The 23403-nt window shown below is 41.3% G+C and overlaps 2 protein-coding genes across 7 annotated transcripts in view; one reads left to right on the forward strand and one right to left on the reverse strand.

The window, feature by feature from the left end:
- Positions 1 to 23403, forward strand: part of LOC126985106 (U7 snRNA-associated Sm-like protein LSm10) — a 28256-nt gene continuing 4853 nt past the window's right edge. Inside the window, exons 1-5 of one of the 5 annotated variants that reach the window (XM_050839565.1) lie at positions 1 to 204; positions 5414 to 5616; positions 13268 to 13385; positions 13760 to 13943; positions 14321 to 14947. In XM_050839565.1, the coding sequence (XP_050695522.1) occupies positions 5480 to 5616; positions 13268 to 13385; positions 13760 to 13930 (426 nt within the window). In that variant the 5' untranslated portion in view covers positions 1 to 204; positions 5414 to 5479 and the 3' untranslated portion in view covers positions 13931 to 13943; positions 14321 to 14947. Of the gene's footprint in view, positions 205 to 318; positions 486 to 5413; positions 5617 to 13267; positions 13386 to 13759; positions 13944 to 14320; positions 14948 to 23403 lie in introns of those variants that run through there. The other 4 variants (XM_050839566.1, XM_050839568.1, XM_050839569.1 and 1 more) reach the window with 4 other exon arrangements.
- The window catches only part of LOC126985105 (uncharacterized), a 34693-nt gene continuing 29595 nt past the window's right edge, over positions 18306 to 23403 (reverse strand). For both annotated transcript variants that reach the window (XM_050839562.1, XM_050839564.1), the window contains exon 15: positions 18306 to 19845. In XM_050839562.1, the coding sequence (XP_050695519.1) occupies positions 19139 to 19845 (707 nt within the window). In that variant the 3' untranslated portion in view covers positions 18306 to 19138. The remainder of the gene's footprint in view (positions 19846 to 23403) is intronic.

A 23403-nucleotide genomic window follows, 5' to 3' on the forward strand; every position in this document is an offset into this window, starting at 1 on the left:
AGGATGAAGTGCTTAAGAAAGTGATGTATACTGAAAAGAAAAGTGTGTAGAAGTGAAAAAGAAGAAAAGAGGAACGAGAGAAGGAGGACCTAAGAATTAAGCGATACAAAGCGGCACAGGTCAAAAGAAGAAGAAGAAGCAGCAGCAGCGGGCCGCCCAAACACTGCAGGCTCAGAGGGAGGCTTTCTAGTTCTTATTCCACAGGTAACTTTTCTTTAGCCTGACACAAATAAAATCAGTTTGGGTGGGGTCGCTCGGGGCCACAGCATGTCAAATCTAGCCTTCCGAGCAGCACAGGTGGAGTAGGTGACTATATAGGTTCTTGTGTTGTCTTGGTGTTGACCATCGGGCAGTCGTTGGAGTCGGACGTGTTCCTGAGCGCTCTCTTCCTGCGTTGTTGTCTACCGAGTACTGGGCGGTATATCCCGGTTTCTTTTCGTATTTTATCTGGATCTGGATGAATAATGCGCAGGTCACCCGCACAGGTGCATAACACGCATATTCGTGTTGGTTGTTGGGGGGACGGGGAGCCGAGTGTGCAGGGGAGGGAAGTGAATCGTCATTGTTAGTGTTGGTGTGTTGTGGTGACAAGTGAGTGTGTATTTGTTTTCTGAATGAGTCTATTGTACCGCAGTCTAAAATCTGTTGAGGGAGGCTGTTCCAGTCACGTATGGTGCGTGGAAAGTATGCCTCCCGACTGGATGCCTTGGGTCTCTTCTCTGTGCTGACATAGTCAAGGTCTGGAAGATTTTCAATGGCCTCTCTCCTGTGCAACCCTCAGAGTTATTTTCCCTCCAGACATCCTCTGGGACCCGTGGAAATTCACACAGAATATTTCTACCTCACAGCAACACAGAAATACGTAGGCGATACTTCTCAGTCCGAGTGATTGCTTTGTGGAATAGCCTGCCAGACACAGTTATCCTGTCAACATCCTTAACTGTATTTAATAGAAAACTAGCAGAGTACCTTGGTCAAAGATTATATGAATATTAACCCCTACATACTAATACCAATGTATTCTCATATATAATTTCATATGATCTCATTTTTAACTATAGTTCCTAAACACTCTTGTCAAAGAACATATCAACTCTAAATTACTTTATTTTACTTACAGAAATATAAATATAAATACTTATTTCACTTATATACATATGTCATTATATTTTATAACTAGTCTTTACTTAGTGCAATCAACACACATTCCAGCAGCGGCTTAATAGTTTTAGTGCTAAGAGTAATTACGCAAATATGCATTCTGCTGGCGTGTTGGCATTTGTGGGGTTCCCTTCTCGTGGAACCCGTCTAGGTAAGATGTTTGTGGGTCAATGTCAATGTGAGTGTTTGTCTGCAGGAAGGTTTGCGTACACTTGAGGGCTTGGAAGGCTGTATTGGGGCTGAGGGTGTCGCTGCCCAACAGGTCCTCTAGGGTTGGTCTGTGAATGTGGAGTTTGGTTATGGATGCTCTGAGGTTGGTGTGGAGGTTGGGCAGTGGAGGAGGAGGTGGCAAGGCTGGAGGCATTGGTTAAAGTATTTTAAAGGGTACCCTTTTCAGATCTCCTGATTTCATGAGGGCAGTTTTCATCTCTCATATTCGCCCTATCTTGGACTTTGCCTCTGTGGTTTGGTTCACTGGTTATATAGGAGACATTAGGCTTTTAGAAAATGTTCAGACTAAGAAAAATGCCGGTTTTCATGATCTGCCATATAGTGAATGTCTCGCTAGATTGAGTCTTTACTCCATTAACCCTTTCTTTGCGCGTGGTGCGAGACATGACTATCCCCTCAGGCGCAGTCAGACAGCCCAATGAGGGGTCTCTTTTAACCTCTGTATCTCAAAAACTATTAATCACAACTAAAAACCAAAAACACCATTGGAAAGAGGAGGTCCAGATCTACAGGAGTTGGTTATGTATGCCTCTCTTGTGAATGCACATGTTTGTTCAGGGAGTGTTGAATGTTAACACTTACCTCAGTGCGTGCGTGATGATCAGCCATATTGAGGGAACTGTGGACATCTTTCCTTGAGATTCTGGAAAGGTTGTATTGCCAGCTGCAATATTTACAACTATTTGGTCAAAGAATCAGTCAGGTGATAGGTGAAGCTATGCAAAAATGCTGCTATATTGGGCAAGAGCATCCACCAGTTACTCATCCGTAGATTTGCTGCGCTGGGCTGATATGATTTTCCACCAAATTTAGTGAAGAACCCACTCAGTTGGCAATCCTGTGTTGTGAAAAATAGTGTTGGAACACTCATACGCAGGAGATTTGAGTGTGGCTGGAGCTCGCAGCGAGCGTTTAGCACCACCAGCAAATACGCCTAACGCTCGCTGCGAGCGTTTAGCAATGAAAGGGTTAAAGGAAGGTGGATCAGACCTGATCTTATTATGGTGTTCAACATTCTGAAAGGGTTTTGTCCTAATCTAGGTCACCTCTGTTAAAAATCACAACAGAGACACAAGAGGCCACTCCTTTCAGCTTTTCGTTTCTCATTACAACACTGACATTCGAGCTCGTTTCTTCTCAGTGCGGGTTTCCATATATGGAAATATGGAAACACAGGTGGGAAGGGGAGGCTAGCCCTCCTGTTAGGAGGTTACATATCATGGACCATGTCTGGGCCTGGTGCTTTGTACTCATTTAGAGATTTCAGTTTTCTTATTACAGCATGTAGTTGTATTTGTATTGCTGTTAAATGTGTTGTTCATGTCTTTCAGAAAAGTACTCAAAAGGTTCCTGAACTTGATCTTTATAAGCCTGTTAGTAGAGGTTATTTGCAAGGAGTTTCAGCTTGTTCTCTTCTTCCATAGAGATGCTTTTGAAAAATGTATTTAGTAGTTCACGTGCAGTCTCCGCTGCACTGCACTGGATGTTAGTGTTCCCTCTTGAGTACAGGTAACTCTCAATTTACGCGAGTATTGTGTCCTTGAAGAGGTCGTGTAAATCAAAAACAATGTAAATCAAACAGAGGCAGGTTTTTATTGAAAAATAAATATTCACTTCAGTGGAGAGAGAGAGAGAGAGAGAGAGAGAGAGAGAGATTTACATAGATTTACATAGAAAATCAGACCACACAGACCCCATGGTCCAGACTTGGTGGTCTGTCCTTAAACCTAAGTGATTTTACATTAATCAGAAGACTCCAAAACGTTGCATTTCTACTCTAGTTGATATTAAGTTGAAGGAAGTGACGGTCGAGCTTATTTTTGAAGGAGTCAATCGTGTTACACTGGACCACTGATGATGGGAGCTTATTCCATTCTTTTCTAGCGTTGGTGAAGAAAAATTTGGTGCAGTCTGAATTTACTTGTCTACATCTGAGTTTACGCCATTGTTCCTCGTCTGCAAAGTGTCATCGATCATAAACAATGTTGATCTGTCTACATTCGTGAAACCATTAAGTATTTTAAAACATTCGATCAGTTTTCCTCGGGCGACGTTTCTCAAGAGAGAACATGTTAAGGGTAGAAAGCCTTTCTTCGTAGGATTTGTTGCGCAAGGAAGGGATAATTTCGTTGCCCGACGCTGAACACCTTCTAATTTAGCAATATCCTTTGCATGGTGGGGAGACCAAAACTGTACCGCATATTCCAAGTGGGGTCTGACTAAACTGTTGTAGCGGAGGGGTATTACATCTTTATTCTTAAATAAAAGTTTCTTTTAATGAAGCCCAACATTCTGTTCGCTTTATTTGCTGCATCGATGCATTGCTGTGAGAATTTGAGGTTTGGCGATTTTGACCCCCAAGTCCTTGGCGCATTGAACGCTTTTGAGTTTAACGCCGCGCATTTCGTAATCAAACTTTTTATTCCTCGTTCCAACTTGAAGGACCTGGCACTTGTCTCGTTAAAGGGCATCTCCCATCTATCCGACCAAGCTGAAATTTTGTGCAAATCCTCTTGGAGGCTTTGCCTGTCTTAAATCAGTGAGAACCGAGTTACCAATCTTTGTGTCGTCTGCAAATTTACTAATGCGGTTATTGAGTCCAACATCCACGTCGTTGATGTAAATAATGAAGAGCACTGGGCCAAGAACCGAGCCCTGAGGGACGCCACTAGTGACAGGCGCCCACTCTGAGTTCAATCCGTCAATCACTACTCTTTGTTGTCTGTTGCTCAACCAATTCGCGATCCATTGGTTTACCTGACCGTCAATACCTATTTGTTTTAATTTGTAAAGTAATTTATGATGCGGGACTTTATCAAACGCTTTCTGGAAATCAAGATAGACTACGTCCAGTGATTTGGTTACGTCATAAACAGTGAAGAGGTCGTTATAAAAGGTTAATAGATTTGATAGGCAGGATCTTTTGTTTCGGAAGCCATGTTGTGAGTCCCCAATTAATGAGTGGCTGTCAAGGTAACTCACAATTTTGTCTCTAATTATGCCCTCAAGTAGCTTACCTACAACCAAAGTTAGACTAATGGGCCTGTAATTACCTGGTACTTTTTTGTCTCCTTTCTTAAAAATCGGTGTCACGTTAGCCTTTTTCCAATCTGAAGGGACAATGCCTTGTCGCAAGGACATATTGAATACGGTTGTGAGGGAGGAGAGTATTTCGCTCTTTGTTTCTTTCAGCAGAGTTGGATATACTTTATCAGGTCCAGGACTTTTATTTGTTTTAAGTGATTTGAGGGCTTTAAGGACTTCATCGGGTTTTATTTCAAAGTTAGACAATGCATGCTCGGGATTTACATTAGTACTGGTGGTGGTGGTGGGAGGACTGTTATTATTAAACACCGAGGAAAAGTAATTATTTAATAGGTTTGCAACGTGTTGGCTGTCAGAGAGAGAGAGAGAGAGAGAGAGAGAGAGAGAGAGAGAGAGAGAGAGAGAGGATATCCATATCACCGAGATATCCACTCAGGCACTTGGTCTCAGCCTCACTCGTGTGAGGAAGAAATGAGGGACACCATGAGCGACTGGCTAGTATTGGTACTGGTACCGGTACCGTACCGTATAGCTGGTACCGTTAGTACCGGTATTGGTACCGGTACCTGCCCACCCCTATTGTTGAGTAGCATGGCAACGTGGGTACTGTATTGTTGTTCAAGTGGCGCTCGGGAAGAACTGAGCTCAGCTGTGTGGCCGTGGCGCCATGTGATTCCAGTTGCGTGAGACATCTGGTGGCCACTCCATAAAATATCGCGTATAAGTGAAAAAAACGTGTACATCAAACATTTATTTGGATTTTGGACCCTGCGTTATTTAAAAAACGCGTAAACCAAACTCGCGTAAATCGAGAGTTACCTGTATACGTATAGCTTACATACACATTCTTTTACTCTCTTGTTGTTCATAACGTATATTTATATAGAGCTTTTCGGTTTGTCTTCATCTCTGCAAACAATTTAAGTTCATTCCTCTCTGGCTTGTACTTGTACATAGCTTCCTTGTCATTCCTAAGGTCTTTGTGGTTGTCCCTGTCCAAAAAGAAGTCAGCTGCTCGTGGCCTGTCTTGCTGTAGGGAGGGATGGGGCTGTTTGGCCGCAGCCGCCACCGGGAGCTGAACTCCCTGACGTGCCTGGCGATGGCTCTGGAGGGCTGGCGCACCACTGTGGAGCTGCACAACGATGCCTTTGTCTCGGGCTTCGTCGTAGAGGTGGATGCGTAAGTCACAACCCTTGCCAGACTCAAGGCAGTGTCAACTGATACTTGTACAGATTATCAAGCTAATGGTCTCCCATTGCCTAAAATGTTTATAGCATAAGTGATGAGTTTCTGCTCAGATTGCAGATAACAGATGGGGGTTAAGATAACCAAGTTGGGGAATCCTCTGATTGAAAATTATCAAATTTATCCAGAAATCAGTTTTCATGTTTTTGCTTGTATTCAAAGAGCTAAGCTAAGGCAGGACAATTGTAAACCGATTAGGGTGAAAACTGATTCCATATAGGCTAGGTCAAAATTCACTTTCTGACCCCCATCTGCATGCCACCATTATTGCAGATGTTTTTAAACTTAAGATAAATAATAAGACCATACCACTACGTACTTCATTACCTGTCAGCATACTGTAAAATGTATTCATCTGTTCAAAAGAATAATGGAAGAAGCAATTTTATGAGGTCGAAAAACTCAATTTGATTTTTTTTCAAAGATGAAAAAACTATAGAAGATTCATCTAAAAAAGAAATATATTAAAATATATTAGCATAAAGCAATCAGCAAGTCCCACTGGTAAAGCTTTGCAGAGTGGTTACTTTATTTATGCAATTAAGGGGAAAGGTGTTCAGTTATGCCTAAAGAACTGTAGCCTATTCAGTAATACTCAAAAATGATTCTGGGAAATGAAAAAAGTATTATAAAGAGTTCTGTTGCTATAAAAAAAATAGCCCTCAAATAACTTGATAACCTAATCTTCTGCAGCAATATAAGGGCTCGAAACAAACTTTTCTAAGGATTCTCATAACACAGTCTAATGGAGTTACTATTGCTGGCTGCTAAAATAGTGACTTGTAACTGCTAATATTATAACATGTTGCTTCTTGCATATGGTTGACCCTTTAGCCACGCAATGTTGTGCAACAATATGAAATTGAGCTACCAAATTTTCCAAGATGGCGGCTTTAGCTAAACACCCTAGTAAGCCGTTGTGCCGGAGGTTGTGTTGGCAGGGGGACAGTGCAAACAAAGGACACTTCAGTTACATGAGTGGTAGGGATGGAGTATTCGTATTCGGTATTCATATTCGAATATCATATTTGGGTGTATTCATATTCGTATTCGAATAATTATTGATATAAATCAAAGTATTCTTATTCGCATTAGAATACAATGTAAAAGTATTCGTATTCTGTGATTAATCTGATGAATACGTACTTTAATTTTTTTTATCAGAAATATCAGCCATTGTTCCTTACGAGTCCAGCCCCCTGGGCTGTATTTAAGGTAGGTGTGATATCCCTGTATTGAATAATGGTACCAGTCATGAGTCAGTGTTCATGAGCTCATTTTACTGTTGCATAATTTTAGAACAGTGCTGTAGCCAGTTACGTCAAGAAGGTATTTTCAGTAGAAAGTATTCATGAATACTTTCAAGAAGTATTCACATTCGTATTCGAATATAGGCCATTTCAGTTTATTCAAATTCGTATTTGTTGGAATTTGAAGTATTTGTGTTTGAATACACAACTTTTGTATTCACTCCATCCCTGATGAGTGGCCAGTGTCCCGTATCACCTCTGCTGCATCTTCTTACCTTCTGTAAATGTTTCGTTCAACTATGATTGCTGTTTCCAGTAAATTGCTTATAGGAGCTACTGCAAGAATATTATGGGGGAGCTGCTGTTATGGGATGCTATCTTGATAGCAAGTTGATGTCTGCTAGATCTAGCAGTAATCTTGCCAGGAAGCACGGGAACCAGGGTTGGCATTAAAAAATCCACCACCAGAAAACTCCCCCCCCCCCCCCCAAAAAAAAAAAAAAAAACTTTATATATTTTTTATTTTGAGTTTATATTTAACACATTATTAAATTTTACAGAAGAAAATATAGTTTTATATCATAATTATAAATGAGTTCTACATACATAAATATTGAAATTTTTAAACTGATTAAAATCTAAAAAAAAAAAAAAAAACAGGTTTTCTTTTAATATTGAGCCAAAGTTCATGGTGTCACATGCTTGTGTTCTAGTTGCAGTTTTGTTATAAACAAGGTTTGGAATAATCATTTTTTTCCAAACCCAACCCTCTGGGTTTTATTGGGTTTTTGTTTTTATTTATTTTTATTTTTGTTTTTCAGTTCTATTCTTCATATTTAAAAGTAAATTAGTTAAAATAAGCAATTGTAAAGTAATTTCAAGTGAAACAAAAGGTCATTTTCTGTACAGTACAAATTAACACAGACCAACCTGCAACAACTGGTCTTGAACAAATGTCTGTTCTTCAAACAACATTTTAAACCTTTTCTAATCTTCTATCTATCTATCTTTATCTCCAATGCCTTGCTCCCTTGTGGGGACTTCCCTCCAGGGAGTGGCCGTGGCAGAAGTGTCTCCATCTCCCTTTTCTGGCACTCCCTCTCAGCACATTCAGTCCTGCTACTTCCAACTCTCTTGCTCCAATACTCACTCACCCTGTTGATCCACTTCACAGGTTGTCTTCCCCTGACACACCCTCCCTCAATCCCTCCCTCATACACTCTCTTCACGAATTCATTCTCCCCCATTCTCATCACGTGTCCAAACCATCTCGATGCACCACGCTTCACCCACTCCACCACTCCACACTCCACTCCTTTCGCTGTCGCACCCATACCAAACCGCTCATACACGCTTTCATTACTTTCTCCAACCCATCCTGACACACCATACGCACCTCTTATATAACTCATTTTGATTGTTATGCCGCATTTCAATGCCCACGTTTCTGATGCATATGACAGAATTGGCAGGATAATACTATTCCTTATTCCCCTCTTTACCTCCAGGGTCAGCTCCTGGGTAGTGTCACTAGCGTGCCACATGCCTGAATAGCCGGCATTGATGTTGACGGACTGTGCAGGTAACATGTCGAGTCAGTCCCACAGAATAGTTGCCAGTGTGACACAAAGTCATTCCAGCAATGTCCCATGATTCTGTGTAGACACTTTCTACTAAAGGCATCAATTGATCTCTCCATATCACTATTTAGTGTCCATGTCTCACAGTCATAGAATAAGACCGAGCACAAATGACTTGAAGATTCAGATTTTTGTCCTTCTATACAAGTATCAAGAGCACTACATACTCGTGCTAAGCGAGTCCATAACACCGTGGGCCAATCCAATCCGCTGTAACACTTCCTGGTGAGACCCACCATTGTTATGAAATACGCTATCAAGGTATGTGTGTGGGGTTCTTGAAAGGTCTGGACTTCCGAAAATCCCGTAAATTCTCAGCAATAAAAAATATAAAATAAAATATCTGAAAATTGAGTTCTCAGACTCACAGCCCCTCTAGTCAATTAATATATATATGACCAGTCACACTACTCATAGGACAAGCAAAGACCAGATGAACCTGCTCTTAAGTTTATTTAAAGCAACAAAGAAACTCGCTGGAAAATAAGGAATAATGAATTAATTCCAGGCACACAGCAACCTAGCTATCTATCTTAAAACATCCTATGCAAATAGATTACTTAACTGTAGGTGGGCGATGCAGGAGCCACACCTGATCTACCTCATGGTCTGGAGCCTTGGAGTCCTTCAATCCTCTCTCGTTCCTCTCTGCAACACGCCATGCCCTCCTTACCTCCCAAGGGCTTCCCTTGCCAGCAGTACACAGTCTCACTGACTTGTGGATACTACAAGGCTGGAAAGACCACCACGATGAACAACGTGGTGTGGGAGATTGGTGAGGAACGTCTAGTCACGTTGGAGTCCGGGTGGAAGATGGCGCAGGAAGCGGGCAAGACCCACAATCCTTAGCGCCCTGGCTGCGGTCAAGATGCCAGCTCTCGCCACACTTACATCTCGTTTTCTGTGTAACACTTACGCTAAATGCCCTACGGCTATGGTTTATTATTTATTAATAACCTAACACCATGCACGGTAATAGTGGGTCATGCGTCCCACTCATAATTCAGCTTTGGCAGCAATAACAAATATGATTTGAAATAGGTGCTGTTTCCCGCCTGCCTGGTTTCCCGCCTTTCCTCCGCTCTCAATCAAAATGGCGGTCACTCCCGCAGTATTTTTCCATGGGCTATTCCTTGAATAATGAAATCATGACAATGTGAAATTTTCCAAGATCTTAATGTCCTCACCACATGCATGAACAGACTGTATTGTTTTATCTAGCAAGGCTCCAAACACCTGTACTTTGCTCTTAGCCCAGGAGACCTGAAGTCTCGAGGGCTTCACCTTGTGCAGTGCCCTGAGAACCATCACCAGAACCTCCAGCGACTCCGCAAGGATTACTGCATCATCGGCAAAAGCAAGGTCAGTGACCCTGATATTGCCAACAGATGCTCCACAATGACTGGTCCACAACTCTACATAGTACCTAGTCCATACAAGTATTGATGAGTGATGTGGCAAGGACACAGCCCTGCCTTACTCCTGTGTTCATGGGAAAGAAGCTGGACAAGCCCTCCTCTCTCCCCCACACCTCAAATTCCAAAATACAGGCTAGTCAGCAAACCAATAGTCCTTGCAGGAATTCCTCGTAGTCGTAGGAGACCCCAGGGTACCTTCCGGAATCAAACATCTTCTTGAGATCAACATGGGCTACAAGCATCCTGTATCAAAACTCAAGTTTGCACTCCACCAGTCAGCAAAGCGCTAGGATACGATCAGTTGTTGATTTACCAGGTGTTAACCCAGACTGCTCAGGTCTCTGCAGCTTCAGCAGCTGGGTGTAGATCTGAGTCAACAATAGATGGGCAAGCACCTTGTAATACCTGTGTAATACCATTGTAGTTGTTGCAGTCCTGATGGTTCCATTTCCCTTTTAAGATAGGGATGGCCATTCCCCTCTTCCAATCAGGAGGAATGGTACCAGATTGCCATACGGTAGTCAAAACCACACGCAACCTGTGGATCATGGCCTCACCTCCAGCTTTGAGCAGCTCTGCACTATGTTACAGATACCAGTTGCCTTTCCACCCCTCATCTTTGCCACAGCCTCTCCGGCCTTATTAAAAGAAGATAGGCTTTTGTCGATGGCTGGATCAGCATCCACCACCTGCAACCCAGCACCTGGATTGCTCAAACTACTCAGCCCAATGAGCCCTCTATCCATCCATATCAGACATGAGGCAGCCATTTGCTGTTTGGATAGCACTCACCTGGGAGGGAGGCTCGGAGCAGAGCTTTTTCAGGGCTCGGTAAGCAGATTGGAGGTCATTCACATTTAAATGGTTCTCGACATCCTCAGCAAGACCCCTGACATACCTCTCCTTGTCTCTCCTCAGGAGGGCTCTAGTCCTGCATGACAGTGCCCTATAATGGTCCTGTTTCCCAGCAATGGCTTACATTGAAGTGTTTAATTAATTAGTTGGATATCATATGAATCAGGATTGAAGGTGAATACCTAAACAACCTTTGATTCAGACATGAGTCTACTTGGTGCAGTGGTTTGCATGCCTAGCTATGAATCCATGGGCCTGGGTTTGAATCCTACCCGGGGCAGTCGGTGTGCAGTCCACCCAGCTCTTCATTTTCCATTTTGGACTGGCCAATGAATAGCTTCCAGGGGACACCTGGGGAAGGCAAACTGTAGTAATCCAGATGTCACATTGGCCCTGTGTCCTGGGATAATGGGTTATCTCCTGCCACAGAGTCAAGGACCAATGTGACAGAGAGGAGCACTGAGACCACATGCAGCTAATGCGTATGCCCCCAACTTTACCTTTAGTCTTTCTCAGTGATCCAGATCCTGCAGACATCTTACAAAGAATCATGGAGCAAGTACACAGAATCTGAAATCAGGTCTAGAGATGAATAAGAAGAAACAGAGGCAATGTTTTGTGATCAGTTGGCAGGCAACATATGATTGGGAACAAAACACTTCATTGAGTAGAGAAATAGACCTGTCTAGGAAAAACAGTTAATGCAAACCCAGTCTATGAAAAAGAAATCAAACAGAGAATAGGAGTGGGGAACACAGTAGAGTAAAATATAGCAACCTGACATTCCTTAAAAGTGTATCCTGCCAGTCCTAACATATGTTTCAGAAACTTGGTTCATCAAGAGATCTGGAGAGAAAGCTATGAAGTACAGACAAAGGAATAGAGAGATATTTGCTATGTGTATCATGTAGAGATAGGAAGTGAGCACCATGGTAGGAACAGACAAAGGTTGAAGATATCCCAATGATGATTCAGATCTAGAAACAGTGGCAACCCAGGAATGGTAGATGTCAGGGCAGACTAAGAACCAGTTGAAGAGTTTTTTTTACGTCTACTCCTATAGCGCCGGTAGGCTTCCATAAGGGGCCTGGATAGTGTTCGGCCCCAGCCCGTCATGGCGCAGGCAAGTGTTTATAGTGGCGCCATCTTCTCTTGGCTCATGGTGCCCCCCGGAACTCGTTCTTGATTCACTTGGACGGTTTCCTCTAGAGTCTGGGTTGATGGGTGGTCTTCAGACAGCATGTGGGTAGTTTTAAGCCACTCGGTGGTGACTGAAAAATCCGAGGTGGTAGCGTGGGGATTCAAACTCGCGTTGTCCATCACGTGGTGAATGTGGGCCCAGCACGCTACCACTCAGCCACCGCCTACCCAATGGTTGAATTTTAAACACATATTTGCCTGAGCAGGATGGAGTACGCTAACATTAGAAAGGGGGATGACACTGGGAAAGGCCTGTGCCCTGTAGTGGTTGAAGATGATATTTTCTAATCAATTGAGTGTGAGATTTTTTTTTTTATTAATACTATTATTTTTTATTTCTACATTCAGCCTATGGCTCTGATAGGCTTTCTTGGTGAGGCCTGGTGGTTGGTCCCAGCCTGTTATGGCACAGGCAAGTGTTTTATGGTGGCACCATTTTGCTTGGCTGACGCTGTCACCTGGAGTTCATCTTTTATCTTCTTTAGAAAGTTAATCAGGGTTGATAGGTGGTCTTGAGGATAGCATGTGGACCACTTGGCATGACTGAAAATTATCAGCTTGTAGTGGTGGGTGGGACTTGAACCTGGGTCGTCCAGGACACCAGGCTTGCACAACCACTCAGCCACTTGTTGGAGATTTCTGGAACCTATTTCTTGGGGTAAAAAGACAAGTCATTTTTGGTTTAGGATATGAGTTAGTGCATTTACCAAATTTCAACCATAGATGTTCCTCACTGGTATTACACATAACTTTCTACCGTGTTGGTTTTGGTTTCATATAACATTGTGTCCATACATTCCTGAGAGCAAATGGATACTGCTTAGATAATGTAGAGCACCAGGAAGACAATTGGGAGCCACTCTGCCACAGCCCTTGCCCCCAACTCCCTCTTGTCCACATACATATGGTGGTGACAGGTTACTGTTCCTAGGCTACTTAACCTGGTAGCAGCAAGGATCATGTTTCTTAAAGGTCCCTCTAGGCGAGAAAAATGAGAAAAAATCATCTCTCACACGAACCATTTCATAATATATATCAAAGCATTTGTGATCAGTTTATGCATCATCTATTTTGGGGGTTTATATCATGGCACAAATTTGGCCCGTCACTGCTATACGGTAAAGCCACAAGTTTGGCCCGTTGCTGCTACCGGGGTAAGCAGTCAGGGTTTAGTTAATTTTTTTTTTTTTCAGTTAATACACATGATTCAATGTTGTTTCAGGAAGATGAACATAGACATGCAAGATGCGAAGTACACAGACGGCAATGGTAAAACGATGAAGCTTGAGAACTTTCATGTCAGAGGGAGGAAAGTGCGCTACATTCACATCCCAGACCAGGTAGGGTGAAAGTTTGTCTATGGGTTAAATATATAAACAGTCAGTTATGAAATTCACCATAATTCTTAGTAATATATTCTTTTCATTCTTTTCATAGTTTATTCCAATTGATGAGCCTCTGATCATTGTGAATCATAAAGTTAATGCCTACCTCTTTTACATTTGAAATAATCAGATCATTTATATTACATCTGTGTGAAAGGTTGTAAACTTGCACCTCATATTGAAGAATATCAAAAAGTTGTCCTGCTAGACTTGTTGAAAATCAGGATAGTATAGGGCTCATATAATATGTAATAGCCATACTGGTAAAATCTAGCTCACACCACAAACCACATTGTGCTATATGTATTGTCTGACTCTCTGCCTTTCAGCTGGATATCATGGAGACCATCCAAAAGAAGGTTACGATTAAGACTTCACATCAGCGAACAACAAAGAAGGGACACATTGCTCTCAAGCGTACGCAACAGACCCTGAAGAGGTACAGACAGCAGCAGGATTTTCCATCAACTTCCTCAGCTCAGTCAGAGGACTTCTCATAACCCTGAACCTGAGGCAAGTGACTGTGATTACACTGTAGTTATGTTAAAGTCTAAGCATGAGAAGTTTTAGTCTGAGATACAAATCAATTTATTTTCATTACTTAGAATAAAATATGATACCATATATAACCATCCTTTGCCATCAAAACATACCATAACCGTATTTGCCAGTGTCAAAGACGCATCCCATTTTCAAGTGCTATAAAAAAATAAAAAATAAAAATAAATAAATAAATCCTGACCATTACTAATTTGACTAAGATGTTTCTTCCAAACACCTATCCACTAACCTTCGGTAACACACAGCTGTCCCCTTCAACAATAAAAATTCTTGGTCTATCCTAATTCAAAATCTCAACTGGAAACTTCATATCTCCTCTCTTGTTGCAGGACAAATTTTACGTGTCAGCTGATCATTATGAGAGAGAGAGAGAGAGAGGGAGATTTGAGTTGCTAAGCAATCACATACCTACATCTCTCTCTCTCTCTCTCATAAAGTTGTCTGTCTGACACGTAAAATTTTGCTGCAACAGTAACTGCGCTCTCAGCAGCTGCTGGATGGCTGAAAGGAAGTGATGCTCACCATGGTAACAATCTGTTCCTGAATCTGTTCAGGCACAGCTTCTACATTCTTGTCAGCCTTTACCACTTGGATATATTTGCATGTGTTCATGTCATATACCAGCAGAATCTGAAAAGTGTGATATTTCCAAGACTGTAAATGAAAATTCAATTCAAGCAAAATTACAGGATAATAGGGAGTTGTAGCAAATATTTTAAGAAAATGTTTATGTACTATTTTATTTTGATGCCATAATCTTATTTTAGGTATAGTTTACTGTAATATCTTTATGCTCTTAACCCTTTCAATATGATGACGCCTGCGTAGCCGTCATGAAGCCCCAGTAGCATATACGGTGACGCCTACGTAGGCGTCATATTTCTATTCTGTTTCTTCTTCTATTGAGTTGTCCCGTACTTTGTGTTGGTTACTAAGTAAAGACGCCGTATGCTGTCCTTGAAATCCTATTGCTTCTCCCACCATCCTTGTTCCCACCAATCACAAAAAGTGAGCTACAGTATGCACCGCCTTCTTCCCGCCTTGTGTCTAAAATTAGGAAGTCTCATTGGCTGTCTCTCTCTCTCTCTCTCTCTCTCTCTCTCTCTCTCTCTCTCTCAGACACCAAGGCGCTGACACCATCACGTCTCGCCAACGTTGCCAGATTGCCGTATTCAGCCTCCTATTTTTGCCGATTTCCGACCCAAAAACTGCCTCCTCGACCCCAATAACTGCCTATATAAATAGATATCGGTAAAATAATTAATTATTGGTGTCTTTTGGTGATTGCTATGGCTCAGAAATAGGTAAAGACGAGGCTCTGAGTACGATAATCTGGCAACGGTGCATCTCGCCCACCTCTCTCTCTCTCTCTCTCCCAGACACCAAGGTGCCAACACCACCAATCCTTGCCTATCTCTCTCTCTCTCTCTCTCTCTCTCTCACACACACACACACACACACACACACATACACACATACATTGTCTGTGATGACAAAGGAGTATCTGGCAGCTCTCTGACTGATGATAACAGAGTTGTATTTGCTGATAATTTCTCGACATTCTTCCTCCTCTACACAATCATCTGCTTTCTCTATTTCTTTCCCCCTTGCCCCTTTCTCCCCTTTCTTTATTTCGCTTTTTTTTATTTCGCGTTGACGCAATTTATATTATGCATAGCAGGTATATGTTGACTCGTCGTGTATGCTGCTTTGCAAATACGGGATACATGTAATGAGGGCTTTCAGCAGCATAATATACGGAGGTGACAAGCAGATACATGCCGGCTCAGGTTTCCCACGCGCGGCCGTGCACGCTGTATATCAGCCAGGTGGGCTTTTTGAACATCTGGCGCGAAGGGGTTAATATGTAGCAATGTCTCATCAAGAGGATGGTATGCTCAGTTTTCCAAAATATCATCTGGTACCTCGATAATATCATATAAAAGTAATCATGTTGATTCACAGTAATTCTGCCAAACTGTCATACTGTGGCGGCAGACTGGCAGGAGCAGCGGCTTCACCTCTCAGCGAGGGGGAAGGTTGTGTGCCCTCTCATATGTAATTCTGACACATATATGTAATGCATATACACAGACTCAGGATACACACAGACACAGGATACACACAGACACAGGAATGCACATACCCCCCCCACACACACACAGGAATGCACATACCCCCCCCACACACACACAGGGATGCACATACCCCCCCCCCCACACACACACAGGGATGCACATACAAAGGAACACAAATTTTTATGACTTTGGGAGCAAGGTAGAGTGGTGCATTGCCACATATCACCATGGCCTACAATTATCCCAAACTAGGGGTTGTGGCTCATGGAGTAGTGGACCCTAGTGGCAGCAGTCGAATCACTGGCACTGTTAGGCGTTCCAGAGCCCCTCGGTGCTTTTACTCACAAGGGCTCCCCCGAAGAAAAAAAAATGTGTTGTGCTTAATCTGAAGCCCCCCATCTGGCTGAAAGGTTGGAAAAGAAGAGAGCTGTTACAGCTTTGATGAAGTAAAATGTTGGCTCTACCACTCTTGACATCAAAGCTCAGGCTAAGCAGCTTAGATTATTATTATTATTTTTTTTTTAAAGTGAGTCCAGCAAGGCATCATACACTACAGAGGGTGTAAATGGAGGTGTAGGGTTAGGCATTACATGAGTGGTTTTGTCTGCAAAGGTGGTACTCTTTCTGGCCACTCCTGATTGAAAAGGCACGTGAAATGCAAGACAAATTGAACACTGAAACAGTGTTCTCTCTCTCTCTCTCTCTCTCTCTCTCTCTCCAATGCAAGGCCACATTTCTACATATCCAGTAATCACAGAACTGTAAAGGTATTACTTTCTGCATTAATTTGATAGTACACAAAATTATCCTGTCATGACCAAAGCTGCTGTCAAGGGATTATATTAGAATGAAAAAAAGACCCACTGAATTCGAAGTTTTTATTCATTGAGATGATATGCATTTGGGCATATTTTCAAGTACCTTTTATAAAATTGATAAATTTATACAAATTAATTACACAATAGACCAATTTTGAACAATATAAGCAGGGTAAGCTATTTTTGTAAAAATATATAGTTTCTTAGATATATAAATTTGAAAATAATAGAGTATGTATTTATGATCTGTACAAATTCTAGCAAATATTATGGTAGGGTTATTTAAAAAAATACAGGAACATAAATTCCATCATGGTACCTCTTCCTCTAAAGTGGTTTGGTTCAACAATCTCTTCATTTCCAAACATGCTCCCTTATTATATATATATATATATATATATATATATATATATATATATATATATATATATATATATATTATATATATATATATATATATATATATATATATATATATATATATATATATATATACACACACAGTCGTCCCTCAAATAGTACGGTTTCGGTTTTATATGGATTGTCATGTAAGAATTTTTTTAGGATTTTTAAATTTCCTGCTCGTCGCACCAAGTAGCCATGGCATGAGTGGCAACACTGTTCTATCAATATATATATATATATATATATATATATATATATATATATATATATATATATATATATATATACACACACACACACACACACACACACACACACACACACACACACACACATTAAAAGTCCAATAATCTGGCATCTAATACAGTGGTACCTCATGATTTGAACACCTTTCAATTTGATCAATTCCCAATTTGAACACATTTATCAAACAAATTTTGTCCTCCAATTCGAATGTGCGTCGCAATTCGAACACAAACAAACGGCTGCAGACGTAGCCACCAGTATAGCCAGGTTGGTGAATGTGATACTGCTACTCCCTGCAGTGCGTATGTTTGTTTGTTTGTTTGTGTGTGTGTAAGCGAGAGATAGAGAGAGGCATCAACAAGTTACAGCTTGACTTTGCTGGCACTGTGACCAAAGTGCTTATCTCCCCCTCCTTGTATCTCGATCCCACCCATGTGTATTTACCTAGTTGCCTATTTACCTAGTTGTGACATACCGGAAAAAGAACTACGCATGTAAATACAAGTGTTGAAGGTTGAATCCTGCCCCCCCCCCCCCAAAAAAAAAAGACATCCAAGTGGACTTCACTTCCAGTATCAGTATCAAGGTTATTAGGATCATTAAGTGTGATGTCGCTTGGAGCAAGGTGGGAAAAAGCTGGGGATTTCCGTTCAGTAGGAGCAGTGCCAGTTCCAGTTTTCTAGAAGCTCAAAGCAGGATGTTTTGGGACCCCTTAATGTACCCCAGCTCCTGTACTTACAAACGGTGTGTTTACTGTACCCCAGCTCCTGTACTTACAAACGGTGTGTCACTGGATGTGATGGCGCCAAAGTGTTGCTAAAAGCTACTGGCGTGGAATCAAGTATCCAATAGATTAATTTATTTTTAAGAATAAATATTTAAAGACTCCCATGGACAAAGCACAAAGCAGTTACTTGTATCATTTGTTCCTAGAAATTAAATGAAAATACCAAGCACTGATTCCATTATGCACATGTCAAGCCAGTTCTTGGAGTTTCTGAGGGTAGTATGTTTGCTGCTGATCCTGAATGGATATTATTTGTTTTTTGTGTCTTCAGATGACATGGCCTACAGGCTAAGGAATATTAAGTGGTGTGCTATTTTGTAGTTTACAATAGCACACTACTGTTTAGCTCTTAGGTTTGTGATAACAATTAAAATGGAAAATAATCAGCTACACTATCCAAGACAAACAGTCCTTAGGATTCCATTACGAAAAGCATAAACTAAAAAGATTCTGTGGCACTTACTGACTAGTTCTGGCAAAAATTCCTGCTAATAAGTAATCATCTTCCAATCAAATGAGGTGAAGTAGATAAATGCTGCAGTGATCTCACTCACCTACTTCATTTAGTGCTGGAACAGGTATATTATGGACGAATGTGTTCTTGCTGCAATTGCTTTTTAGTTGCTATCTGTGTTGTTCTCACTTTCCATCCTAATGACTCATGTGCCCTTCAAGTGTAGCAGCCCAGACGCTTCTGACTTCATGGGGTATATTTTGACCCTATTGCACAATGTCAGTTACTAACATTCCTAAGTGAGGCATATCACAATTGTAAAGTATATTTGGCAGCAGTAAGGTTTCTGACAAAACTAATCAGCTAGAAGTGGTACTTGCATTATTGAGTTCAGTGAGGAGGGGCAGTAAAGGTTCGTTTACTGAAGCTGCTGCTGCAGCTGGGGGGGTCAGGTACTGAGGCAGGACAGTTGGTATGATAGAGTGTGTTGTTATTCCTGCCACACTGGATTTTGAATCACTCTCATCACTGTACACAGACTCTGAGTTGGAATTTATGTTGAGCCCTGAGAGCTGAGGAATGTTGGGCAGGGCAGCAGCTCCAGTTGGGGCTTGGGACATGGTCTCACTGTAGCTTGGGGGATCATGCTGCACAGGAGACATGTTATGGGGGATGTAGTATTTTGGAACATTGGAGGGATGGGCAGGGGGCATACCACACACCATGTCAGAAGGACCTGGCACCCACACAGGCTGGCTCCTAGGAGGAAATGCCCGAGGGAGATAGGTGACTTGGCCATTAATCACCATGCCAGGGAAGGAGGGACGCATGAGAGGGGAGTGTTGGTAATAGTGTGCGGCGCCTGGGGGAACCGGGGAGCGGGGTAGACCAGGGGACGGCGAGGGGGGGAGGGTGGAGACAGCAGAAGGTGAGGAGGATGGGTGGTGGTAGTGATAGGGAAAGGAGGGGACTGTGGATGGGGAGTGGAGGGAGCCAGCAGTGTCATACTGGACCTGCAGTAGGTGAGGAGTTGAGCATCCAGAGCTGCTCTCACCCATGGAGATTCCTGGAGATAAAAAAGCTTTAGTAGAAAAAGAACGCGTTGCTAAACAAACTGCATTATATATTTAACAAAGGCAAAAAATAAGTTGAGTAATAGCTGAGCATGTCTGATAAAACTGTAAAACAAATAATTACCATAGTTTTAAAAATAAAATGGTGTTTATGACCCTCAAAACCAGTCAGATCCCCTGTCTATACATACTCTTATAATTTTTCATGGATCCATAAGTCTGAAATGCCTTATACAGGAAGGACTAAGAATAATTATCAATACAATCAGTTTTTAAACTTTTCTACTTGTTTTCTCTCATATGGTACAATAATTTGGTCATAATAAAGTATTTTTCAACACTAACAGTAGTACATTAGTTAAATATTTCTTTAACTTCAATCATAAATTGTACTGATTACTGACACTATCGTCATATCACAATGAACACAAAAATTATTGCAGTTGTCTGCACTAAACTACACAGGCAGTTAATATGAGTTGAAAGTATGAAGAGCAAATACACCAAAAACTGGGCACAACTCTGGCATCATATATCAACACAGCAATGCTCTAGTATGTCTCCATGATTTCAGCAACTATAACAGAAGGTAAAGGTGGGTGCATCCGTTTTAGCTGCTTGTGGCTGCTGTGCTCATCTCCGACGCGTTGGCCTTTTGAGCCTGTGGTAGGCAACAACCAATTACCCCGGGACACAGGCCAATGTAAAATCTGGGATTGCCACAGTTTACCTTTCCCAGGTTTCCCCAGGTACCCATTTATCAACCAGCCTGAAAGGGAGGATGAACAGCTGGGTGAGCTGCACACCGACTGCTCAGGCTGGGATTCGAACCTGTGCCCACGGAGAGGTAGCCAGGCGCGCTGAACACTAGACCACAAAGGCGTGGTGACTGTATACAGAGACTCCCTGTTATTAGTCGTTTCACTCTTTTGTAAACAATATTTTTTTTAGCTATGAATCTGCAGGGCCAAGTTCGAATCCCAGCGCAGGCAGTCGGCATGCAGTTCACCAAGCTGTTCATACTCCCTTTTGGGATGGTCAACAAATGGCTACCTGGGGAAACCTAGGGAAAGTAAACTGTGGTAACCTGAATGTCATACTGGCCCTGTGTCCTGGGAAGAGTGGGTTCTTACCCACTATAAGGTCAAAAGGCCAATGCAAGGGTAATGAGCAATTTATCCATGCACAGCTATAGTTTATATCCCCCAACTTATCCTTCACCTCATTCTCTACTAACCTTCAAAATGAAAATTCCTCTGGAGCCGACTTTGTGAATTTTTTGGGAAATCCACAAAAAGTGAATCTGTGAATACAGGGAGACAGGTGTGTGTGTGTGTGTGTGTGTGTGTGTGTGTGTGTGTGTGTGTATATATATATATATATATATATATATATATATATATATATATATATATATATATATATATATATATATATATATATATATATATATATATATATATATATATATTACTAAAAACTGCAGTACAGTAAAACCCCTAGTAACTGGCAACTGCATGAATTCAGAGGTGTTGGATAAGCGGCAATTCCGGATAGGGGCGCCGATAAGGGGGTAAAAAGGAGAAGGATTCTAGGGGCCCAGAACAGGAATTTTCACTGCTGTGTTGGGGGCCCTGCAATGATTCTTTTCATGGGGCCCAAAATCCCTAGTGGCACCCCTGATTCCGGATATCTGGGGTATATTCCCAAAGTTCCCCATGAAATTTCATTGAACTAAATATATTTACACAGTTTCTATACACTCAGAAATGCATCTCCTGACCTTAAGTATGTACAGTCGCGATATGAAGTGATTTTGTCGTGTACGTTTATTTTCTATCACGCAAGTATCGTTATATATTTTCAAGAGTACCATTATTTTCCTGTATCTTCATCATAACTTGACTAAATATATTTTACAAACTAGAAAAAAACTGAAAAGAAATATTCAGTGATGTCTTACAAAGAGTTGTTGAATATTTTGACACAAAGTGTTTTCATTCACCAAGGAACAAGTCAAATGAAGTCCAAATATCGACATATTACTCAAACAGAGAGTAAAATTATCTTTTCATGATCATTGTTGACAACAATAAATCTAACATATGCACAATATATAGGACATGCATTATTAGTCGATATCCTAAACTAGGATGGCGTAATTTATTTAATTTATACTCTCGTATGATGATGACGTCATCGCCCGCGCACCATTTTACTATACCTATTATTCACCCCTGACTCACTCTTTGCCTTTCGTGGTCAACATAATGATAACAAAAGCTGTCCGTGGACTTCTAATGCATGATAGTGATCAAGGGAAGATGCCCACAGCCTGTAACTACCGAGGGATAGTCGGAGATGGAAAAATAAGAATAAATAGCTTCAGAATAGTCGTGTTTTGTAACTCCAAGCTCACTCTTTGCCGCCGATCGCAAACATCATTGCCTTTCTTGGTCAATATAACGATGACAAAAGCTTCATGTAGACTTCTAATGCTTGGAGGTGATCAGTGGAACATGTCCACAGCTTATAAGTGCCATAGAATAATCGAGGAAGGTGGGGATATAAGAATATATGGCTTTGAAATGGAGGTGGTGGTCGTGGTGCGGGCAGGTAGGCTAATCGCAGCGTTGCCAAACATTAGGCTATGGTCGAGTGTTTGTAGAGGCGTCCGGAATTTTGATAGTTCAGATATGGCAACCCTACCTATGAAGGCATTCTTCATTCATCATCATTACTGAGCAATGTTACTATATATTTCAGTGCCCATGCTTATAAGAAGTGCCATCGTAGTGAATAAAAGGTGTTTAATGTGAAACCTTATTATTTGATCGTTTCTTAATCAATAAAACACAAAGTAATGCCAGTAACTGTCCATTCGCTTCGTGTCATACTGTGCCTGTGTATTAATAACTGCAGAAGACAGTTCATGGAATGACCCAGAATATATATATATATATATATATATATATATATATATATATATATATATATCTATATATATATATATATATATATATATATATATATATATATATATATATATATATATATATATATATATATATATATATATATATATATATATATATATATATATATTGCCTAAATCTGAACAACGTAAAACAACGGTTTTGCAAAGATAACCACATGACGTGAACAAAATCATTTCAAGGTTGTCTTCAGTACTCAAGACAACACATGACATTCGCAGTCGCATTTTTTAAAACAAATGAATGTATAATTGTAATTCAGGTACAGGTAACTCTCGATTTACATGAGTATTGTGTCCATGAAGAGGTTGCGTAAATCAATAACAATGTAAATCAAACAAGAGGTAGGTTTCTATCGAAAAATAAATATTCAGTTCATTCAGTGGAGAGAGAGAGAGAGAGAGAAAATATCCATATCACCGAGATATCCACTCTGGCACTCAGTCTCAGCCTCACTCGTGTGAGGAAGAAATGAGGGACTAAATGAGCGACTGGCTAGTATTGGTACCGATGCCGAGCAGTCTGGTACCGGTAGCGTACCATATAGCTGGTACC

The sequence above is a fragment of the Eriocheir sinensis genome, chromosome 58, assembly GCF_024679095.1.
Source record: "Eriocheir sinensis breed Jianghai 21 chromosome 58, ASM2467909v1, whole genome shotgun sequence".
Lineage (NCBI taxonomy): Eukaryota > Metazoa > Arthropoda > Malacostraca > Decapoda > Varunidae > Eriocheir > Eriocheir sinensis.